At 41.3% G+C, this 25,152-nt stretch overlaps 1 protein-coding gene across 1 annotated transcript in view; it reads right to left on the minus strand.

The window, feature by feature from the left end:
* MYO1H (myosin IH) overlaps positions 1-25,152 on the minus strand; it is a 79,952-nt gene that overhangs the window by 26,491 nt on the left and 28,309 nt on the right. Inside the window, exons 15-23 of the mRNA XM_063456448.1 lie at positions 17,743-17,834; positions 16,149-16,243; positions 15,498-15,544; positions 13,397-13,477; positions 10,830-10,935; positions 7,743-7,860; positions 7,196-7,309; positions 6,122-6,198; positions 4,337-4,405 (exon numbers count right to left, since the gene is read on the minus strand). Coding sequence (XP_063312518.1) covers positions 4,337-4,405; positions 6,122-6,198; positions 7,196-7,309; positions 7,743-7,860; positions 10,830-10,935; positions 13,397-13,477; positions 15,498-15,544; positions 16,149-16,243; positions 17,743-17,834 — 799 coding nt within the window. The remainder of the gene's footprint in view (positions 1-4,336; positions 4,406-6,121; positions 6,199-7,195; positions 7,310-7,742; positions 7,861-10,829; positions 10,936-13,396; positions 13,478-15,497; positions 15,545-16,148; positions 16,244-17,742; positions 17,835-25,152) is intronic.

Below are 25,152 nucleotides of genomic sequence, written 5' to 3' on the forward strand. Positions count from 1 at the left end.
AAAGGCATTTAATTTATTTTATAACATTTTTATATTTTTTTTTTTACACTACCTACCAGCAGGGGGACTGTCTAATATTTTAGACAGTCCGCCTCCTGGCAGATCCATAGCCAGCTATAGGGGGCCATGTGATCGCTCTTTGAGAGCGATCACATGGCCCCCGGGGGCCTCATTTGCCGGAGGGGGGCTGCCTGGGCTCTCAGACAGCCCCCCAGAAGAGGATCGCGGCGGAGGTGAGTACACCTCTGCTCCTGGGGCTGCAAGCCGTTACGGCGTTCTATGCCGCCGCAACGGCTTTAAAGCCCTTTAAAGCCGCGACGGCATAGAACGCCGTAACGGCGTTAAGGGGTTAATTTACATAAACATACTGTATTCTATTATATCACTGTCCAACTCAAGTATTTTGGTCTGTAACTCACACCTTGCTTATAAAACATCTTACACCCTCATTTAGATTTGATTGTAAATTGAATAGGGTTTTGGGGACCCCTAGTCACCTGGGGGGGCATTTTTTTTAGGGCCCCCACCCGCCGCTCAGGGGTGGGGGCCTGGGGGGAGGACAATAGGTCCCCCCCTATTGGTATTTAGGGCCCCCACTCGCCGCTCAGGGGTGGGGGCCGGGGGGAGGACATTAGGTCCCCCCATATTGGTATTTAGGGCCCCCACCCGCCGCTCAGGGGTGGGGGCCGGGGGGGAGGACATTAGGTTCCCCCCCAATTTGTGTTTAGGTCCCCCACCCACCGCTCAGGGGTGGGGGCCAGGGGTGAGGACATTAGGTCCCCCCCGTTATTCTTGTTTAGGGCCCCCACCCATAACTATTGTGGCCAGAAAGAGTCCCTGTGGGTTTTAAAATTCGCCTGCTATTGAAGTCTATGGCGGTTCGCCGGGTTCGCCCGTTTGCAAACATTTGCGGAAGTTCGCGTTCGCCATTCGTGAACGGAAAATATCATGTTCGCGACACCACTATTTGAGACCCAAATTGTCTTTTGCGATCCTGACTGTCCATTCAGCCTGCCATTCAACATATTTGCTCTCTTGGTACCACAAATTAAGTAAAAAAATGGAGCCCGGGGGGCGGAGCCTGGGCCTTAACGGGAGCGGACGCAAGTCGCATCGGCTCCGACATTCATCGACTTCAAATCGGCAAATCTAACTTTAAAATCGCCCCAAATCACTCATACACACGGGTGCTCTACCTGGCAGCAACAAGGGCGAGTCCCGGCCACACCACATGCCGTTTTTCCAGGCGTCCAAGACGCCAAAAAAGAGATGGAAAACCGGGGCCTACCCCACCACCCAAAGCCTGGACCTGGCGGCTCTATTTGGCGCCTTCACACCGCCGGGTGGGTCCGGAGAGCGGCCGGCACGGCAGAACGCAAGTGCCGCCGAGATGGGCAGCAGATCCCACAAATCACCTGCACATACACCCGCAGGGGCGCAGCACATCGACCAGATGCTCCAGAGGCAGCCTCCTCCTAAAATGGCGCCTAACGGGAACAGTAAGGCCGCAGAACCTCCAGAGAGCCCCTCACAGCCCGTCCAGCCTCACGCTGGGCATACCACACAGGCTGCAGGAGATGGATCAGCCCCAGTCACCCAGCAGGACTTTCAAAACCTGGTGGGGGAAATCAAAACCTTGCTGGCGGCTAACGTGACAGCTATGAAGGCAGATATACAGAAGGTTAGTGGTCGAGTGACAACAGCAGAGGGAGACATCGCTGACTTACAACACGGTATGAAAACCGTACACGAAGCCATCCACCACCTAGAAACCTCGCAACACTCGCTCTCCATACACCTACCCACACTAGATGACAGGTCAAGGAGAAACCATCTAAAAATAAGGGGCATACCGGACACGGTGACCCCTGAAGAACTCCCTCACTATGTGAGACGCCTGGTGGCCACCATCCTGCCGGCCGCATAGGTCAAAAAAGTTACCTTAGATGGGACTTACCGCTTGCCTAAATCCAACAGAGCTCCAGCGACGGCGGTACAGGACGCCATAGTGCGATGCTCACACTACCACGACAAGCTCTCCATCTGGTCAGCACTGCAAGGCAAGACACCGCTCATCTTTGAAGGCGCCAGCCTCACCTTCTATCAGGACCTCACGAGGTCCACCTTACAATGGCGGAGATCCCTGCAGCACCTCACAAGCCAGCTACGATCAGTTGGCATCAAATACAGGTGGATGTCCCCCAGGCTACTAGTGGTGAACCACAAAGGGACAATACATAAACTCTCATCGATGTCAGAGGCCCCGACCCTCCTCACGGTGCTGGGCCTACCTCCCCTCGACACACATGAAGACAGACGGGCGACCACCACCCAGAGGTGGAACCCCTGCCGAGCTACCCCATTTGTTCCTGCCGCCACACCGGCTATAGACCCGGGAACTTGAAACCCTAAGAGTCGGCAGTCCAGGCCGCTAAGAGTTACACCAGAACTGTTTATAAACTGTTCATAAGTTGTTACCAACAATATGTTTAAGCACACCACACACGACACATGCCCACGGAGAGTCTACCACCCCTCACCTCACAAACACCTAGGACCCGGGCGCCACAGGGCAGGCGCATGGCTCCACACCGGCCAGCTCTCCCCCCTGCGACCCCCACGGTAAGGGGTACCACCTATGGCGGGCTAGTTAACCCTCCCACATTTGACAACAAGACGGCACCACTCTGAACAGCCCGACCTGACACATACTTAATAGCAATCTACATTAAAGACCAAATATGCACAAACTTCACGCACACAAGTACCTCTACAACTCACCTCTGAGACACTAACTCACACACGCTTAAACAATTAAAAAGTGCAAGACAATCATTGCCATGTATGTTTCAACCATGCAAATGTTTCATGTTGATTAAACTTCGCTGCAGCTGTTGGGGCGCAGCAGTGTATTATGCTGGATGTTACCACAATATGCACAACAAAAATAAAGAATTTAAAAAAAAAAAAAAAGGCATCATAGATGCCACAAGCCAGTGTGAAATGGAATATATATACTCTGTGATCTCGCCAGTGTTGGCAAATGGTCAAAAATGTGTCTTCAAGCTGGACTGTGATGTTTTGATCAATTGATCGATTTCTTGGTTGTAACAACCAGAAAGCTGTGTGAATGTTTAAATTTTTTTCCTCAAAAGGATGACATGAAAATAAATCCCATATTTGGAAAAAAAAAAAAAAAAATGGAGCCCAAGTTAGACTAAAAATGGAAGCAGAAGGTCAGTCCAGCTGACCTCGAGGCTTTGGTGAATGGAGTTATATAACATTATGTCAAGCTATATAGAAGGCTGGCTAGGACCACCTCAAATGGCAGTTAAAGCCGTACCTAGAGACACATTCTTGATTGTATCAATTCCAATTATAACTGCAAACTCACTGAGAATGACATTACAGTCACACAGAGAAAAAAATAAGAAATCATGAATCCCAAAAAGGGGACAGGACAGACTCTCCATGACAGACCTAGTAATCCCAGTTATCTACAATGTGTGTAGCACAATGAACCTTGTTAGATGGATTAAGTCAGTAGTAAATGGAAGGTGAGAAATGTTGTGTGTGTGTGTGGCATTGGGCATTACATATACTGAGAGGTAATGTCTCATTGGTGGCAGGGATTATCTAATGGATGGCAGGTGTATTTTGTGGTTGTGTAGATGTATGGCATAGCAGGTGATCAGTATCATCAGTATTTAAATGTTGGGAGAGGGTATGGCTTACTGGGTGGAAGTGTCTACTTACTGGGCGGAACTATCTCATTGCCAGGAAGGAGAGCCTAATAAGAGCATAGAAATGCAAGGACATACTATATCATTGAAGCATCATCAAAGTGGCGTATTTGCCATTTGCAACCTGAGGATGTAACCCAGCAAGATGGTTTGGTTTTCACAGATTTACAATACGTCTGGACTGGAGCAATTTTCGCATAAATTAATCCTACAATTTCATATTCAGTAGGTATATGGAAGGCATCCATGTTTCCCGAGGAATTTTCCACACTATTAGAAGAATTACTCAAAATACCCACAGAACAATTTTCTATGGAAAGTCCACCGTCAATTACATTTAAATCTAAATCAAATAGTACAATCCAACACCAACACATAAAAAAAAAAATCTAAATTGCGATTGCACATAAATGCATAAATTAATAAATGTTATAGGTTATAATGTACAGATTCATAGTAATGTATAAATAATAATATGCCAATTATTCTGAATGGTAAGAAAATATCAAAAGTGCATAGTGATGTTAAAATATATGTACTGCAAAAATGTGCTAATACGTAACATACAGGCAGACATGCAAAAATAACAGTACCTGCTTTCTTCTGTTTCAGAAAAGCTCTTTTTCCTAAACACCCTTTGTATTTGGCCTGGATTTTTGAAACTAAAAGCACAAACAAAATATGCTAATTTAGAATGTTAACATATTTTTATGGATGCATATCAGATCCCCTGATTAACATATATAGAATTAGAAAGCAAGGTCATACCTTTGTATTCATTAATATTATATGCAGGATAAGTAGCAGGAACACTTTATTATAGATACATTTATTTCTACACTTATATTGGATGGAGTAGAAGACAATTTGTGTCTACATTTTAGAGTTTTTTGGAGTAGAAGACAATTTGTGTCTACAAAGATCTACATTTTTACTGTTCTGATTTTGTATCCACAGTGATTGTCGAATAAAGTTTGATCTACGATTAACTTGCGCAGGTTCAGTCTCTGCAAGGAGTGTGCTAGGTGTGACCATGAACACGCTGATTCAAACATCAAATATCCATGTCACCCATGTTGATGTCCACTTATATACTAAGTTAGAATAGCTGCATTTATGTTTAATAGTTCATATAATGTTAGCAGTAAAAATTTGTATTGCCCGTAACTGGAGAATTAAAGGTAAACCATTATGTCAAAAATATTACGACAAATTGATTTTCAATATAGAATGGAGGCATGCTTTTAGTATGAAAGATATCAATTGGCTTAATACATGGAAATCTGGGCTCCGTGGAGGCAATATAAAGATAGAACTAATTATAACTCCTCTCTCTCCTTTTATCACCTCAATACCAGGACATGTGGCTGAATGAAAGATTAGTTATCTTTTCTTTTCATATAGAGAATGCAGTGGACCTATCACAATATGCAATTGAAGTTTTACTGTTTATTTTAAAAAGGATGTAACAATTGTAAATCATTTTAAATCTTTAACTAAGTAATATTATAACTTGGAAAAAAAAATTATTGTCACGTTTTGTTATATGTTGGGTGCTGTTACCACTGTCAAAAAATCTTTTCAATAAAAAAATATCAATAAAAAATAGCTTCATTTACATTTGTTTGATGGATAGAAAAGACCCCTTGAAGGTTTACATTTCAGTATATCCCAGGTGCACATCTTAATGAAATGTTCTGCACCCAACTATGATTTATGGTCAGGGTTAGAGGAGGTGTACCTTCCTTTAATAGCGCAAACGAAACATTGATGAGACTGAAATGTACTCTTTAATTTGCTAAAATTATAATCTCACACATAAAATATAATGTGCATAAGCATAATTCTTAAATATTCTATATTTTTATATTGAGGGATAATGTTTCCTGCTGTGTGCATTTAAAATAGAAATAGTACTCACATCATAAATGAGAAAAGGGCATTCAACCGCATCATAGGCAATGCACCAAATACTATGCATCCTTTAAACCACTCATCTTCATCTACAAAGCTCATTACAGCAGAACTATTGCTTAAGCAAATGTATATATTCAATGTCATCTAGATATCTCTGATCAGCATGCAATGGTTAATATGCTTTAAGAAGACAAAAATAGGATGTCAGACTCCATTGGAGGAGTACAACTTTGGTACTCCTTGTCTGCAGACAAATCAGGAGACCATGCTATCTGTCTATACTGCTGTAAGATTTATGTCACAAATTTCTTAGGTTGATATCTGTATCTCTATAAATTTAAGATCTCTATGCAGTGACAAGTAAACAAGAGATTATGCACAATCAGTATTCCAGAATGACTGACAAGATACAATATAACTAGTCAATACAAGAAAATGAAGGCTAAATAATTTTACATTACCCAGCTGATGCTTTTTTATTTCAAAAGAATCCACAGTGGCAAATAATGTGCGAGGAAAACGTATAAACAGCTTTGTTCTAAAAAACAAAAAATAAAACAATATTTAGATGGCAGGCTAGAGAATGTAGTTTATAGAATAAACAATTTTTTTTATTAAACTGAAGGAGTTGTCCCTACTGCATCTAACCAGCCAACTGAGAATTTAGAGACCAAGGTAGTGAATAACTTCAACTGGAATCGATGTCACATTACTGCAAACATAAAAATTCTAAGTACCGTACGTTAAAAAACACCAGATGGAGATCATAGAGATATTAAGATTTAGAGCAACCACGAATATTGAAGATTTGATTAATCAATCTATTTTCACTACAGGGCCCAATCTATTATATTAGTATAGGGGCCAAAATTTCCACAAGCCACTGTGAATCACAAAGCATGTAGTGGCGAGTAACTTTTAAGGTTGGTTAGTAGCGTAGTACTTGACATTGTAAGCCTGTATTAGCACATAATACATTTCCTAAGAATTCCATTAAAAAAAAAGTTGAAACAGACTTTATTTGCTTTAACTTTCTTTACAAAAAAATGTATTGTCTTTCTTTTTAGCACTGTGTACTAGATTGTAGTTATAGTATTCTCAAAATACTATATAGTGCCTAGAGGGATATCAGCTACACTTCACTGATGTGGCCCAAAGAAGACCGAAACAATAGTCTGGGGCTGCTGTATCTCTTGTGCAGAGAGAACTTGCTGGCATTTTGGTTCTGGACTGCCCGTACAAATGGGATTAGTCTGATATGCTTCAGATTTGTTCTCTCTGTAATGGAACAAGTGAGCAAAAACTATTTTGAGACCTGAGCGGGGATTTACCGAAGGGCAAGCTACTGAGTTTCTCTAACTTTTTTTCAGTTTTAAGAGTTCTCATAATACTAGTTTACATGTCACATTCACATAGTTTTTTACCTGATAACTTTTTTACCTGATATTTGTTTGCAAATATGAAATTAATTGATAACTGGACACTAACAGATTTGTTAACTTGTAGCTGCACTTATTGTTTTGGATGAGAATTACCTTCCTAGTTTATATTCATTGGATTGGTAACCAAGATGCTTCACCAGTCTTTCTACTCCTTCCCGAGCAGGACCATTCCAGTTGGGCCAAGTATCTGGACATAATGATTTGTATCTAAAGGATAAATAATGTGAAAGGCAACATATGTTGTTAGCAATATGGCTAAAATTATAAATTGATCTCCTCTCAAGCATTAAAGATCCCTGGAGTCCTGTAAAACAAGTTGTTTGGTTGGGATATCAAATAACCGGACCACATTGCAGATCTGTGATTAAGGTACAGAGGTACAACAGGACAGGCACCAAATGCATGCCAAAGGCATCTGGTTCTACTAAATATATTCTCCCCAGAGGGCATAGATGTGGTGAAAGCCACGACTGAGTGTCTCTCACAAGACATCTGCTCAGAGCCCTGTTCACCATAACCAAAGAGCCCCACCAGTTTGTACGTGTCTGGCAGTGTTTGTGTCTGTGTGTGTTTGTCAGTGAGTATCCTTGCATTTGTGTTTCTGTGAATATGTATATCTGTGTCACACATAAAATGTTACCTCTGCAAGAATATCTCGTACTTCCTGCGGTAAGCGAATCCTGCTCTTCTGACCCTTAAGTGCTCCATCAGACCCAGGTACTTGACCTGATGACGGATCACTACATCATCAAACTTTCCTGTTACCAATAAGCAAAACAGAAATTCTACAGTTAGCATTTTACTCTTGGATCTGTAGTAACTCACTTAGTGTTACTTGTTATGGTTAGATAAACACACACAATACTGTTGAGCACAATAATTGGAAGAAAGAGAAGATATGTAATGGAAAATTGGAATTGAAGAGGGCCATTTAGAGAAGACTCATAAGGTAAGACAGTGATTGGTAGATATAGAGCAATGGTCAAAATACGATTGAAGGTATAATAAGAGAATAATCAAGCTTGTGACATACTAATTGGTGACATGCTTGTTTTAAACAACCTTTCTTTATATTAAGGTAGTCTTTTCCTTAGGCTGGCATACTGTCTTGCATTGTCTTTTCACATATTGACTTACCACTATATCATGTCAGAAAAGCATTCTCATACTTTAAAGTGACACTATAGTCACCAGAACAACTACAGCTTATTGCATTTGTTCTAGTGAGTATAATCAATCCCTTCAGGCTTTTTGCTCTAAACCCTGTCTTTTCAGAGAAAATGCAGTGTTTACATTACAGCCTAGTGATAACTTCACTGGCCACTGCTCAGATCGCTTCCTGGGGCAGTGCAGACACTGAACTTTCCTTATGGAGATGTATTGATTCAATTCATCTCTATGAGGAGATGCTGATTGGCTAGGGCTGTGTTTGAATTGTGCTGGCTCTGCCCCTGCCCCTGATCTGCCTTTTTGTCAGTCTCAGCCAATCCTATGGGGAAGCATTGTGATTGGATCAGGCCACCACTTCTGATGATGTCAGCAGACTGCTTGTTTTTTTCTGAGGCAAACAGCATGCAGATCTACAGGGAATATGAAAGTCGTACTGTTTCCTTACGGAATACTCTGACACACCAGCTGTTCATCTACTTCGGCAAGCCACACCTTTCAGTATTGTTTCCTTCATTGGCCAGCTGGGTTAAATGGATTATGACTTTAGCCGGCTTCGATACTTCAGTATTCTCTCCAAATTTGGTACATGGTGCTATGGCTTCTAAAGCTTCTGCAGTCGGCTGCCGTTTAGAAGACATTTTGTGAGTTGCTGACTGGTCATCAGAATCTACGTTTCGAGATTTTTATTTTAAACCGATTCAACATTTTGCTGGAATGGTCACTTTACGGATTTAAACTAGCATAATAGGAGCCACCATGGCTTAATAAAATTACCAGATTTTCCTATTTCATGATGTAAAGTCATGATTTTATTAATAACACAGAGGCAAGTATTACCCCTCCCTCCCCTCCCAGATGACATACTGGCTGGGTAAGTTGTTTCTTCACAGTAAGCCTTTATGCTTCATGATAAGTCTAGACATGGTATATCGTATGTGGGTTTATCCTTGACAAGGTTTCAAATACTATTATATGATATATATTATGATTGATGTATATTTTGAAGTATTTTACGATGCATACATCCAGTTACGGCTTGGATATTACCATATTGTTTCTATCTTACAGCTTAACTTCGAGGTCACATTGGTGATTCCGTACTGACAGCCTGTTGTGGATTTGTTTTCTTCATTGTTCTGGATGTTCTGTTTCTCTTCAGGATTGCAAGAAAGAGGAGTGATCTAAAGGTTACCGCCTATTATGCCAAGGATTGGATGCTGATTGGCTGTTCCGGTTACTAGGAAGATTAACCTCTGATGTTATATATATGTTGTTTGGTGATTTTTTTATGTTATATTTCTTTGCTGCTGAGGGAAAAAAGAGAGAGTGCAGCATAATACTCGCCTCCGTGTCGTTAAAGGGACAATATAGTCACCAGAACAACTACAGCTTATTGAATTTGTTCTAGTGAGTATAATCATTCCCTTCTGGCTTTTTGCTCTAAACACTGTCTTTTCAGAGAAAATGCAGTGTTTACATTACAGCCTAGTAATACCTCCACTGGTCACTCCTCAGATGGCTTCCTGGGGCAGTGCAGACACTGAAATTTCCTCATGGAGATGTATTGATTCAATGCATCTCTATAACGAGATGCTGATTGGCCAGGGCTATGTTTGGCTTGTGCTGGCTCTGCCCCTGATCTACCTCTTTGAGAGTCCCATCCTATGGGAAAGCATGTCTATTGGCTCAGAGAATAACATCTCATGATGTCAGCCAAGCAAGATGGGGCTAGATGGTGGTTTTGATAGGGTTAGGAATACATGTTTGTGTTCCTGACGTTATATTGTTCCTTTAATGGTGCTCTGTCTTCATATCACTATTTAATTGTTACATAAAGATACAATTGTTATGACTGTGCCATAATTTCATTAAAATTCCAACACAAACAAAATATATAATAGACAAAGTAAGGAATACTTTATCCTATATTGAACACTTAAGTCCTTGCTAGAAGGAGATGTTGGAAAAAAGCTTTATGCATCAATGGAGTTGGTCTATGGATGATCCTGAAGGTATTGGGCAGATTGGGTAGCACTGATGTTCAGCATCTCCACACCGTGCATGAAGGCACTGAACGTTCCTCATAGAGGTGCATTGATTCAATGCATCTCTATGAGGAGACTCTGATTGGTGCAGCGTCTTGCCACACATGAGAGATTTCTTCCCAATGCCTTCCTATGGAAAAGCCTTAGATTGTTTGAGATCATCAAGTTTGCTGATCTTAGCAAAGAGGGTGGAGGGGGGGGGGGGGGGAGGGCAAAACTGGCCACGAGGAGAACAGCACAGTGCTAGAAACAGGTCAGTAAAATCATCTATTTCATATAAAATTAAGAAAAGGAGTGGGTTGGGAGTATGCTGGTTTAGTGTCAAACTGCGCTATGTATTGTTCTTGACCCCAAAGCCAAAAGTAGCCTAAAATCGCATGATTATATAATGTTTGCAATTTATAATTTCACTATTTCCAGTTATCAAGTAGCTATAAAAGTGAGTACTTTATGTCCATACAAAATATAAATTGGATGCATAAACACAAGTCATTGTTTTCATTTGTTCTCACCTGCCTGTTTGGCATTATTTGGTTTGATACATCTTATGTATGATGGTTCCTTTGACATTAAGATTCCTATTAGGCTTGATAGACTGTTCTTGAACTGTGTAGTTACCTTGGATTAAAACAGACAGTAAGAGGATATAAAATAAGTATTGGCAATATTAGAGTTATTTGTGTGCTCACATCTAATTAAAACATTTGCCGTGGCCTAGCTTAGTGAGATGTAGATGTAAATCTCCTCAGAAATTAGTAGGGTCTGAGGAGGTCTAATGGGTCTATTCAAATGTACACTATAGGCACTATACGTGCTTCATCTCTGGCATTTTTCTCCATTTAGAGTTAAACCGTTTTTAATATTTAATGTTAATCTAGAGTCCCCAGCAGATTTTCCCTCTGTGCTACTTTTAGCAAAAATGGGTAGCTGTGATTGGCTGAAAGTGTAAGCTTCGATGTAAAATAGATTAGCGAATGTGATATGTCATCCCATTCACAAGGGTTGCCGCATCTCTGAGTAAAAAAAAAATTTAGCAAGAAAAGGGGGAATGTTCCAGTCGTGATTCGGATTTTTGAAATCATGCAATGAGATGTAACTCTGGTGCTGGACTTTTCCCAATGTTAAATGATAAGTCTCACAAGATAAACAATAGTCTGGATTATGAGGGCTACCATGACAGTTTGATGCCATGTACTTATAGTCTACATATATATTTTTTTACTAATAAAAGTGCACTTTTTTCATATTTTCATTTTTCTCTTTGACTTATTTGAGGATTACCCATGTTTGTGAGGACTATTGTTTATCTTTGGAAAGTGTAAGCTATATGAATTGGTATGGCTAGAATCTCTGCCTTAGCCATACCTACAGTATGGACCAGTATGGGGGTGGCAAGAGACCCTTATTTCGTGTTAAACTGCTCTAAACTAGTTTAACACTGAATGGAGGGATAGTGCCAGAGGACTCCAGGCACTATAACCAATTAAATGAAATGATCATAATGCCTACAGTTTACCTTTACTTATTAATTCGGACTGATTTACTTGCTATTCAATTACCATTTTACTGTTTTCAATTTGGTTGATAACGAATTTCACCTGAACTGAATATACCAACATAGCCAGAATTTGGACAAATTGTATTGGAAGAATTTGCACTTGCAAATTTAGCATTTTACTGAATAGAACTCTAAGGCTAAATACACAAATGCACTCTTTTCCGATGACTCCATACAAACACACAAATAAAATGGTACATGAACACTATAAAAAAAAAACAAAAAACATATAAATACATAGCTAGATACAAGGTATATGTAATATGTCCTTAAAGAAGTATTCCAGTAACCATAACAACCTATTAAACTATCATAGGTAAAGGTACAATTAGCTACTCTATCACTGTCTCCCTTTAACAGCAGATGTTTTCAACTTGCTGCAGCTATACTGTAAGTCTACCACCATGTCAACCTGTCTATACAAGTACAATCACCACTACTTCTGACTGTCTCTCTCACTTATGTAGTGGACTCTGTGATGCTCTAGCTTCAGTCAAGTAAAAGCATGGAAACAACAGAAGCCACACTCTATTAGATACGTGCCAATGCATTCCATTCTAGTCTATACACAGTGGTGGGGGTTCTACAGTATAATGAATGATGCGTGGTGGTTTAGTGGACAAGTGATGATGTGCTCCTACTCCTGTTAGCTTGTACAGCAGCTTTAATCATGTCTTTCCGAGCAGAATACCAGAGAAGAAATACAAGATGGCAATACAAGGACCTAAAATTCAAGACTGCATGAAAAAAACAAGACAGTTGGGAGTATGTGCAATTTCTGACAAATGCTAAATGACAAGTATCTTATAAATATTTGCTGATAAGGAGTGTTTGGAGAATGCTTAGGATTGCCATTGACAATAATGATAGTGTTAAGATTGCTGTGATTTTAACCCCTTAAGGACCAAACTTCTGGAATAAAAGGGAATCATGACATGTCACACATGTCATGTGTCCTTAAGGGGTTAAGCCACTTCATGGATTGGTGTGAGCTCACTACAGAAGCTGAAAATCCCAAGGATGTCCAGATTGTGTAGTGAGCTGTTACCAAGTAAGGAAGAGCAGAAATTCATTTTTATTATCTGCCTGTCCATCTGTCTGTCAGCATGTATGTCTGTATGCTGCATGTTTATTGACCTTACAAGACCTTTCAAGAGTCCCAGATTGCTGTCAGTTGATCTCTGTAGTTGACATTTCAGTGACAATACTTGCCATCTGTTGGTCTCTGTATTGATTCTGTTGTTTAACCTCTTTTTATTGTTTATTGGATTTGGTCACCCCATTTCATGATTGATTCTTACTCTTTCCTTGTCTAATTTATCTTATTATACCAAATCTTCTCTTCCCTGCTTCTGATGTCTTTCTATATGATGCTCTTTTTAAAATATATTCTGTAAAATGGCTGCTTACTGACCTGCTTTTGACCCAATTTCCTTGGTATCACTAGATACCTCAATGAAACATCAACTAAAAAATATATTAAAGAGAACATTTTTTATATTTTTGTTTTTGTACACTCACCGTCTCAGGTCTTTTCCTGTTGTCCAATTCAGAGGCATGAAAACAGTCCCTTAAAATGTAGTTTTTAGATTTTACCAGCACCTGTAAATGTTTAACAATATCACTCAGATAAGCAGTATGCTATTATATTACAGAAATCTTGCATATAATTTAATATTTATTTGAATATGGGACCCAGAAGATTCTAACAGACAGTGTACTATCCTTCCTTCGTCAGTCCCCAGACTGTTCAATCATAAGCGCTGACTCTAAATGTCAGAAAGTCTCCTTTGTAAGGGTAAATCATGTTAGTATCGACCCATCACTTGCCAATTTAAACCCAGGTCTCCAATTAATTAAGGCTTAATTTTTGGGTCTCTACCTGGTCTGTGGCACTTGTGAACACGTGTTGCTTTTAACAGATGACCTGCTTTGTAGTATCCTGAATGATTCCTGGCTTCTGACCTTGGCTCTGATATCCCGACACTGCTCACTAAGTAAACTCCATTGTATTGCTGCATATTCTTGGATAGACCTCCTAGCTATTAACTCTGCTTATGTTAAATCTGGTGATACTATTCAACATCACTGTTTTACTCCTGCTTGCATATGCAAATGATGTCTCAGTTCTTGAATTTGCTCAAAATCAACGACAACACAATCTCATATTTATTTTTCATATTCATTCTCCGATTAACAACACCATACTCACCAGAAGACATGACGCTAACACATAACTTTTTGGATTCAACTATGCTGAAGTAGCTTCATCATTCATAATATATAATGACTGTGTTTGGCAAAGAGAACAGCTTGTTCTATTTTTATGGAATACTTTTCTTTACCTGCACCATTCAAAGCCCTGCACTGCTAAGGTTCTTCCAACAATTATAACTAACTGTGACCTCAATGTAATTCCTACTGATAGCGTAGTTTGGTCGGCTCCCGATAAACCTTTTATTTTGAATAGGGTTAATAACCGTGGGTAAAGGGTTGTTGGGAACCAATACATTTCCCCTTAAAAAATATTGAGTTTTGAAAAATATTGAAATTTTATATTATACGTACCATTTAAAACATTGGATTTGGCGATTCAATGCCATTTATTGAATATATAATCCTCAACAGATGGCCTTGAAAATACTGACCCCAAAAAAACAGTTGATAAAAGTATTTTTGACTGTTTACCCTCTGGCAACACTAGCAGCCAAATAATTAAAAAGCCAGAATTACTCAATTTGACCCCCAAGGTAGCACAGAGGTTTAACAATCCCCTCCCTTCCCCATCCCCAGTGGGGGTATTGATTTAAAAAAACAAGGCGGGGAAATAAACCCTGAGTTTTGAAAATAAGGGGGAAGGGGCTTAGTGTCACACCTGTAGTCAGGAGCTTAGTGCTATGATTAAAATGTACAGAGAGGACTTACTGTCGTTGTCCCCCAGCCCCCACCCATAGGCAACTTGTGGCAGCTCTAACAGTAATATTAATAGGGGTACTATTGTCCTCCAAGTCCTCAACCATTGTAGTGAGCGGAAGCTCTAATTACAATAATACATGGGGACCACTCATTTTAATATTATAGATCCCACCTGCTTACCACATGTCGGAGCACATTGGGACGTAACTATCTGGTGGTAGCACAAGGGGGACCTGTACCAGGTCTAGAATTTCGGCTGCCACTAAATAAAATGATAAGTATTAGGGTGATTTATTGGCCAACTAATTCTGAAAAGCAGTCTACAAAAGAAGAAATCTAATTGCCAATATGAAGTCAAGAAGGATTTGTTCCCTCTTTTTGGCATAATTGGCCATAACTTCAAATTGGATTATGTGACTTCTGTTAGATGAACAGCATAAAAAGATGTGTTTTAATGGTTGAACTACTCTGAGTTAACTGCTTGAAACATATCCACCTGAAGCCAATGAGGACCCAACTTAAGAGAAATGAGCAAACTGAGTCATTTTGCCCCCAAAAAACAAAGCCATCTTTAAGAGTTGTGTAGGTGTTACCTAATTTACACAAAATATAAACTTGTATTCCATTTAGAATATAATGACATGATTCCTGATATCACAGGTGATCTATATTTACAAATGTGGAAAGACATTACATGTTATCTTACCTCTTTCAGATTCCTATACAGCAAGTCATTATTTTTCTCTAAGAAGCCTAAACCAACAAAAATCAACAACTGTCAACACAAGGTTGCTTGAAAGCATATTAAAACATTGTAAAAAAATATTATTTTCAGGTGCTAATCTTATATTTTAATGTAATTGATGTATTGGCAAGAAATGTCAATTACACTTTATCAACTTATCTTCTTTATCAAGTGAAAGTGATGCTCTATATTTTAAAACACGGAAAATTTTCCATAGATATTTCGCACACTTCAAATGACCACTAGAGGCACCAAGACCACTTCGTCTCAATGATGTGGTGTGGGGGCAGTGGCCCTTTAGTTATCCTGCAATGTATTTCTAGGTCCATGTGGGCCACTGTTCTGTCTTTTTTCCTATAAATTAGCTTGTGGTTAATATACTATCATGGAACAGTAAAACTTGATTATTGATATTAGAATATGCTCCACTCATATTGACTGAAAAACCATAGACAATTTACTTTCGCACGATGTTCTAAAACCTTCAATGGTTTATCTAACTGTTCTTACACTTGAAAAAAATATTTCTTTATATTGATGTTATATGAAATGAGTAGTGGATAGCTAAGTATTTTTTTATTTGCTGAGTCTATACTTAGTGAATGTACTCACCCACAGCACAGTATGTAACTTCCCCAGCATAGTGGATAAGTCTGAAATCTATCCAATCTATTGTTTTTCTGGTACCTGAACCTGCGAGTTTGCGCCTGAGTATTGGAGAAATGAATGTTAACATAAATGTTATTCAGTAATTCTTAAGAAATAGGCAAAAAACAACAACAACAAAAAAAACATTTTAAAGAACTACCAAGTTTGTACTATTATGTGTAGAAATCAGAAATATATGTCAGGCAAAAACACTTGGTCCACTTAGTCTTCCCACTTGGAAACATATGACTAATGTGACTTGTTTCTGTTTCAGGATAGTATTAGTATTCGCACACCTCAAGCATTCTTAATACACTATATTCAATTAATGGAGTTAGTCTTCGCTACTTCTACCGAATGACTGCTGAATTTCCTGCAAATCTGTATTTCCTCCCATTACATCCCAGCTTGCTTTTAATACATTAGTTTTACTACTGCTGCTGTTGCATCTTACCAGACAGCTATATACTCTATTAATTTGCTCCAAGGCCAAAAGTTGCCTTTAACTCCTAAAACAGTAACTTCTGATTAGTGAAGATGATATTATAATAAATTATCTGCAATCCACTTGTGCATTTGAGGAGTACGAAGTGAGAAAAGCTCCTGGAGTTCAATTTCCCTAAATTACAGCAACATGTGCGTGATCACTATAATGGATTTATTTTTTTTTAAATGTTCACATTTGCTCTTTAGTGTAAACCAACCGCAGTCATGTACAGAAGACTCAATTCTATTCCACAACTATACAAGGTACATGTGCATTTTTATTCCTTTCATGTGTCCAAACACAAATCTTTAATATTTAAATCAAATAACATGAACAGATTGATTGTCTGGATCTTTTCAAAATATGCACGAGACCCCTTGCACTGATCAGTTATACAGTCTGTTACTCATACCAAGTGCCCCGATTTAGGAGGGACAGTCGCTATCTTCGGCCTGTAACAGAACCTCTCTCTCATACTATCAATGTCTTTAAAGTCCTTCTCTATTTCTGTTGTTGTGCACATGCTGTGTGCAATAGGTGAAAACTTTTAACAAGGGAATCTGTTTTTTGTGCCTCTGAATTTGAGTGTTGTCTCTTTTTTTATGGGGGCATGGTGACAAAGGCTATGGACCAGTGTGCTGAGAGCTGAATCACTTGGCCTGTGAGCCAAAATGTCTTTGTAAAGACAGTTTTGGGACTACCCAGAGGAATTTATAGCAAAACAGGTCTGGAGACCAGTGCAGACCAGTCTACCCTGTTGCTGTAACAGATCCCGATTAGATGTGTCTCTTTCTTGACTTCCTAATGTCCCTTTTTTTCTAATAGCTCCATATTGTTAATGTGTCTCCACAGCAATAATACTCACGGTATTTTTTCTCTAAACTGCAATAAATGTGTTTAGAAATTAGTACATGTAAATAAGATACAACTAAATTAAATTGCAGTTCCATAAGTTGCTATTAGTTAGTCCCTTACATTTTCTCATAACAGCCTAGCCTACATGCCCCTCCCACCTTCCCCAGTGTTCCTCTCTGTCCATTTGCAGTGATGGGAGGTATGTAAATTACTTACGTTAGGAAGTGGGGATGATCCCCAACCTTCTCCTCTAGTTTTGCTAAGAAACTGAGGTCTGTGGCTTCTCCAGGTCTTAAACATTCCTCATCCTACAAACAAGAGATCAGTGATGTGTTAGATTTGGTTGTGAGAAGGGGTCAATAGTTTTTTGTTTTTTTTTGTCAATCTTTGTTTTTATTGAGGCAAAAGATGGGTCAGTACAAAAAGAAAAACAAGGGGTTAAGGCATGAAATACGTACGAAATGTACAACTGATCGTATAGTTGTTACATGTAATCCCTAGTATGACGACCTCATTTTATAAACGTTACGACAGTAGTACTATACAAGCTAGACAGGTTGTTTGTTTTTAAAGTTTTGTCGTTGGCCTAGAGTTTGAAAGTACAAGATATGGATCATATGATCCGAATGGTAACATGCAAACTAATTATCACAGCAGAAAGTAAGTGCATTGTTGAAGTCTAGTAAGGGTAGTTGTGGTATCACATTTTTAAACGACATAGCTAGGGCAGCGCATAGTCATGCTCATCCTATATATATAGTAATACATATTAAGTGGTCAGTGTGGATTACTTAAACTTGTGTGGCTATACGCCAACTTTTAAAGTTAGATATGATATGAGTAAAGAAAACATCAAGTCAATTTGCTAACAGGCTTATTCATGTGTGAGAGTAGCTTGGCAGGGTATGTTGCATTTTTCTATTAGTATACAGGAAAATACCATTACACATAAAAGCTTTGCGTGTGTGCCATGGAATTTCACACATGAGTGCTTAATAAAGTAGAGTGATAAACTTATGTTGGTGTCGAGATTATAACAGTGGTAAAGCTGCAAAAATATTAAATAAGAGTAAGAGCAAGAGTCACGTCATTGTTGTAGGGAGGTACGTCTGGCAGGCTGTCTGTGGGGGAGAATGCTCGTTTAGCATTGAGGCAAGAACAGGTAGTACAGTCTGACATTATGACGTGGTTAGTGACATGGTGCAAGTAACTAAATAATATTAAAATGAAAAAGACAAAAGTTATAACATGCTTAGTATGTAAATGCTGAGTAGTGCCAGCTAAGGGGTACAAGATACGGACATAAGGCACAATGGTCATAGGCACTGGCAGGTAACGTAAAGTATACACGTTTGGTGGAACGCCTCGGTTCCGGTGTCACATATGTACATCATGAAGTAAGGGTGAGCCAGTGAGACCTTCTACCGTTGTGAGGTGGGTATGGAAATCGACGGTGAGTGAGGATCGGTCACCTAGGTAAAGACATGGTAGGTAGTTTGGGATCTCAAAGCCGTGCGATGTCTGGTCCACGAGATTAGCAGTCCTGTGGAGACTGCTTCAGGTAGTTACGTGTGGCTTTGTGTGCTCCCTACGTATCTAGGTACGGTCTCGCGGTGTGTGTGGGCAAGTAGGGAGGTCTGTTGTTCCATGCTTATTTTTGAGGGGGGGGGGATATAGGGTGTCTGTAAGCCGGCTTTGTTTGCTGGCCCGGGCCGTGGCAGCGTTCCCCCTGTACCTGTCAAAGCTGCAACTGCAGGTGTCACAAATACACAAAAAACAATATAATATTTATAATAGTCTGTCCCAAGGTCCGTGACTCTGGCAGACACGGTGTGCTGTAACGCGAGTGAGTGCGTTATCTGTGTGTGGGAGCATCCTCGGCCCAGTGGTGTTGGCCTCTGTAGACATGCCCTCTACTGTTGTCCGGGTGGCTGGCTCGGCGTCGGCCTTTCTCGTGGGATGAACGGCGTGCTGGTGGCTGGGTCTCCCATCCCCTGCTGGGGCTCTTGAGGTAAGTCGGCTGGTATGTCAGGCAGCCCAAGTTTCGTCAGAAGCGCGGGTGCCTCCGCCTCTGATGTTATCTTGTGAGTAGTGTCATTATGTGGAACTAGTAGGGATCTTTGTGGGCCCCATCGATAGGACACCCCTAGAGTACGTAGGTGGCTGGTGAGTCGTGACAGCGTCCTGCACCACTGCAAGGTGGCCCGGGTTAAGTCCTGATAGAACGATAATTGGGCTGATTCAAACGTAAGGGGTGTTTTACCTCTGGTTGCAGTTAGGAGTTGGGTTTTGTCGCGTGTGGAGGCGAATCTAAGTATGACATCTCTAGCGGTTGAAGTAGGCGACCTGGGGTTCGCCGGGAGTCTGTAAATGCTGTCCAGCTCAAATTTCCGGCAAACTACCGGTGGCAGGATGGTGGCTAAGAGCCTGCGGACGTAGTGCGGCAGATCTTCAGCCTGAATAGTAGCTGGTATGCCTCGGATTTTTACATGGTTTTGCCTGGCCCGGTCTTCCTGAGTGGACATTTGCAGCGTTAGATTCTGCTGCGCGGCTTGTAGTTGAAGCATGGCGTTTTTCATGTCTGCCATATCGGTTTGGAGGTCTGAGATGTCAAGCTCCGTGGTTTGGACACGTTCTGTGACATTATGCATGTCTGTTTTCAGGCGCCCCACGTCTGCGGCCAGCGTTTTTTGTATGTCCTGTGTCCAATTCTGGAGGTCTTGCTTGGTGGCAAAAGTAGTGTCACCCAGAGTTGTGTTCGGTACCGGTGTCATGGGAGCCTGGTCCGTTTGGGTCGACGTGTGAGCCGGTGAGTGGGACGGCGTCTGGACATTGGCGGTGGGCCTGGGCTGCGCCTGCCGTTGTAGCAAGGTGCCTATGTCTTGTGTAGCGGAGGGACCCGTGAGGGTTTTCTGGCTGTGTTTCCCCATGAGTTCAGGAGTCTCCTGCGGGTACGGGTAAAAGTCACTGTCCGGGTCTGAGTCACCTTGTGTGCAGGCGCCAAGAAATTGCTCAAGGCCGGGGATGCTCGACGCGTGGTAGGCCCTAGGCCTGCGTTTAGTGCCTCCGGACTTCGGGGTGTATCGAAAAGGCATCTGCCGGTTCGGTGTGTGGACCTGATCTCGGTTCTGATGTGCTGAGGTTCGGATGGCGGGTAATTTTCAAGATATTCGCGGATTGTGAGTGTCAAGGTGGGAGCCCGCAGTTATGGCGTCCGCTCAGCTTCAGGTCCCGGCCCCGCCCCCCGGGTCAATAGTTTTTTAATCGGCAACACTTGTGGAACCTATATATAATTATGATATTGATTATGTATTTAAAAATATTTCATTTGATTTAACATAAATAGAACATAGATAACCATCAGCAGATATCCTCTGTCCATACTCCCACATCTGATGCTCGCCCCCAAGACTTCTCCAGGGCTGCACCTTTTCTGTGGAACTCCCTTCCATTTTCCATTAGACTTTCACCCAGTCTCCACTCCTTCAAAAAATCTTTGAAAACACACTTCCTCAGGAAAGCGTATCAATTAAACTGTTTTCATTCCCCCCCCCCCATGACTCCTCTCCTGCAACTGTCAAAAATAACCTACTAAGTTCTCAGTGATTACTTTTCTAGCAACCTATTTTATTACCCCTACTTATACCTTTTGTGTCCCTATACCCCACTCCCTCTAGCATGTATGCTCATTGATCAAGGCCCTCAACCCCTCTGTTCCTGTGCGTCCATTTGTCTGGTTACAATTACGTGTCTGTTAGTCCACCCATTGTACAGCGTTACGGAATTTGCTGGTGCTATACAGGGAGTGCAGAATTATTAGGCAAGTTGTATTTTTGAGGATTAATTTTATTATTGAACAACAACCATGTTCTCAATGAACCCAAAAAACTAATTAATATCAAAGCTGAATATTTTTGGAAGTAGTTTTTAGTTTGTTTTTAGTTATAGCTATTTTAGGGGGATATCTGTGTGTGCAGGTGACTATTACTGTGCATAATTATTAGGCAACTTAACAAAAAACAAATATATACCCATTTCAATTATTTATTTTTACCAGTGAAACCAATATAACATCTCAACATTCACAAATATACATTTCTGACATTCAAAAACATAACAAAAACAAATCAGTGACCAATATAGCCACCTTTCTTTGCAAGGACACTCAAAAGCCTGCCACCCATGGATTCTGTTAGTGTTTTGATCTGTTCACCATCAACATTGCGTGCAGCAGCAACCACAGCCTCCCAGACACTGTTCAGAGAGGTGTACTGTTTTCCCTCCTTGTAAATCTCACATTTGATGATGGACCACAGGTTCTCAATGGGGTTCAGATCAGGTGAACAAGGAGGCCATGTCATTAGATTTTCTTCTTTTATACCCTTTCTTGCCAGCCACACTGTGGAGTACTTGGACGCGTGTGATGGAGCATTGTCCTGCATGAAAATCGTGTTTTTCTTGAAGGATGCAGACTTCTTCCTGTACCACTGCTTGAAGAAGGTGTCTTCCAGAAACTGGGAGTTGAGCTTGACTCCATCCTCAACCCGAAAAGGCCCCACAAGCTCATCTTTGATGATACCAGCCCAAACCAGTACTCCACCTCCACCTTGCTGGCGTCTGAGTCGGACTGGAGCTCTCTGCCCTTTACCAATCCATCCATCTGGCCCATCAAGACTCACTCTCATTTCATCAGTCCATAAAACCTTAGAAAAATCAGTCTTGAGATATTTCTTGGCCCAGTCTTGACGTTTCAGCTTGTGTGTCTTGTTCAGTGGTGGTCGTCTTTCAGCCTTTCTTACCTTGGCCATGTCTCTGAGCATTGCACACCTTGTGCTTTCGGGCACTCCAGTGATGTTGCAGCTCTGAAATATGGCCAAACTGGTGGCAAGTGGCATCTTGGCAGCTGCACGCTTGACTTTTCTCAGTTCATGGGCAGTTATTTTGCGCCTTGGTTTCTCCACACGCTTCTTGCGACCCTGTTGACTATTTTGAATGAAACGCTTGATTGTTCGATGATCACGCTTCAGAAGCTTTGCAATTTTAAGAGTGCTGCATCCCTCTGCAAGATATCTCACTATTTTTAACTTTTCTGAGCCTGTCAAGTCCTTCTTTTGACCCATTTTGCCAAAGGAAAGGAGGTTGCCTAATAATTATGCACACCTGATATAGGGTGTTGATGTCATTAGACCACACCCCTTCCCATTACAGAGATGCACATCACCTAATATGCTTAATTGGTAGTAGGCTTTCGAGCCTATACAGCTTGGAGTAAGACAACATGCATAAAGAGGATGATGTGGTCAAAATACTAATTTGCCTAATAATTCTGCACGCAGTGTATAAAATAGTGAAAAAACAATAATAATAATAATAGTGAGAGAAAGGCAACGGAGAGTACGGTGCTGGAAGTGGATCTTAGTTGACAGTGGACTATGGTAGGAAGACTAAGCATTTTGCTTGAGTAGTAGGGAAGCTTACTGCAGAAGTTATTATGACTCAGGCAAGATAAATGAAAAGTAATGCCATGGTGTGATTGACGGAGTGGGGGGGGGAGAGGGGCTTTAAATTACAATCTATATATTTCTTAAAATATTCTGATAGCATGTTATATAGATGAAATGTAATGCTTCTTAATTTTAACCCAAGTTGTGTGTTCCATGGCAGTTTAATTTTAAAAGTAATGATTAGTCACATTCTATTTTTTTTTATATCTTATTTTTATTGAATTTTTTTTAAATCAATTTTGTATACATCAACAATAAAAAAGGGAAAATGAGGGGGCGGGGCCTGACAGCCAACATGGCAGGACGTGCTCTATGAGAGCTCCAGCAAAAACGGGCAGAAACTTGGCAATCCCGGCTACATTAAAGATGCCGGCACCACACGGGACCCAAAAACAGGTCCAGGACCTTACCGGGAACAAACTGACACCCGACTTGCACCGCTTCACACTGCGAGCACAAGTTCCGACCATGCGGCCTAAACTAGAGCGGAGCCCGAGGCCTGGGGGAGGCGGCCAATCCCCCGGCTTAGGACCTGCTCCCAAGCGCAACCAAACGACTGCCCCGCTGCCCCCCCCTCTGGACCGGCGGGGGATATCCCGGTCCTCGCAGGGGACGATTACCCCCCCTACACAGCCCCAAAAAGCGACGAAACAGGAGACAAACCAGAACTACAAAGGTTCAATCAAGATGGCGGCCAAAGCACGAACGGCGCCAAACCGCTCCCTTAATAAGCCACCCGAAAGCATTGGGGTATTCCTTGAACGGCTCAGTAATCATTTATGGACCAAACTCCATTTCAGAGGCCGGTCCCTCCACGCAGCAATATGCGCAATGGCGGTATGGATACGACCGGTGACCCGGCGCCGACTAGGCAGATACTTACCCACAGCCACTGGAGCGGTCTCAGGTCAGAAAAGAAACCGGGGATCGAAACGGCGAGTGCGGACGACATCTTCCTCCCCCGCAAATAGCAGACGGCCCTGCGTCTACCGGACCGACACAACGACTCCGCCCGACGCACTCCTCACTCAGAGGAACCTGACCCCTCTGACCACCAAAGCGCAACCCAGCATATGCAGACCCGCACAGTAACTCGGAGAACGGCACAGCCTCACACCATCAAATCTGTCCGGCTATTATGCTCCCCGCGACACCCCATCGAGACCGCTTGGCCACAGCATATTGCCGAGCGGATTCCTGCTACTGGGCGGCGAGCCTCAAGGACTGGCATAGGCTGAGGGCCTAAGGCGGACTAACTGCAAGTATCCCATACCTACCTGTTATTTCGCAGGGATACCTGCTGCTCCTACCTGCAAGATGGTCATGAGCACCACTGGACTGCCGAGGACTCAGTTTCCTTTCCCCTTTACTTTTTGTTTTGCAAACCTAACTCACTCACTGAGGTGCTCCTCACCTGACTCCTCAAATACCAGCCTAACTTACCTCAGCCTCAATAGAGTGAAGCAGGTACCAGTGGACTGATGTACCCCTACTGTTGTAAGTCTCCTGGATAGCTTAATCCACCGGCATCCAGTGTTATTAAGGCCAATTATAGCAATGTAGTCAGTAAGCCTAACATATATTGTTTTACCTGCTAATTAGACCTCCTTGGAATTCCTATACCCGACGCGTCTAAGCCTGTTTTATTTTAAGCAACCCTATAGTTTAAACCTGTGATCGAAACCTATAGATGGCTAAATGTACTAACAGTGATGTATCACCATTTATTTCTCTAATATTGATAGCACTGCCAGGGCAGACTTGAAACCTGAAAGTTGGTCAATCTCGTTGTTTTACATATTATTTCAGCTGTTGTAGACATGTCTAGCCTATCCTCCTTTTATACACATAACCTTTGATGCATAGCCTGCTACACTACTGGTAATGAGCAATAGGGAGATGCATTTCCTGTTACATGTAAGCTAGCATATCTCACTAAAATGTTGAAGCATGTTATTTTCATTTTATTATAAAATTGTGCTGTCTAATGTATGCCACAAAGATGTTTAACACTGTCACTGTCTGGCTTGTCACAGCTGTCGTGGCTTTCACAAGCGTAATGTTATGCTCTGCACAGAAAAAATAAAGAATTTAAAAAAAAAAAAAAAAAAAGGGAAAATGC

Source organism: Pelobates fuscus, chromosome 5 (assembly GCF_036172605.1).
Source record: "Pelobates fuscus isolate aPelFus1 chromosome 5, aPelFus1.pri, whole genome shotgun sequence".
Classification (NCBI taxonomy): domain Eukaryota; kingdom Metazoa; phylum Chordata; class Amphibia; order Anura; family Pelobatidae; genus Pelobates; species Pelobates fuscus.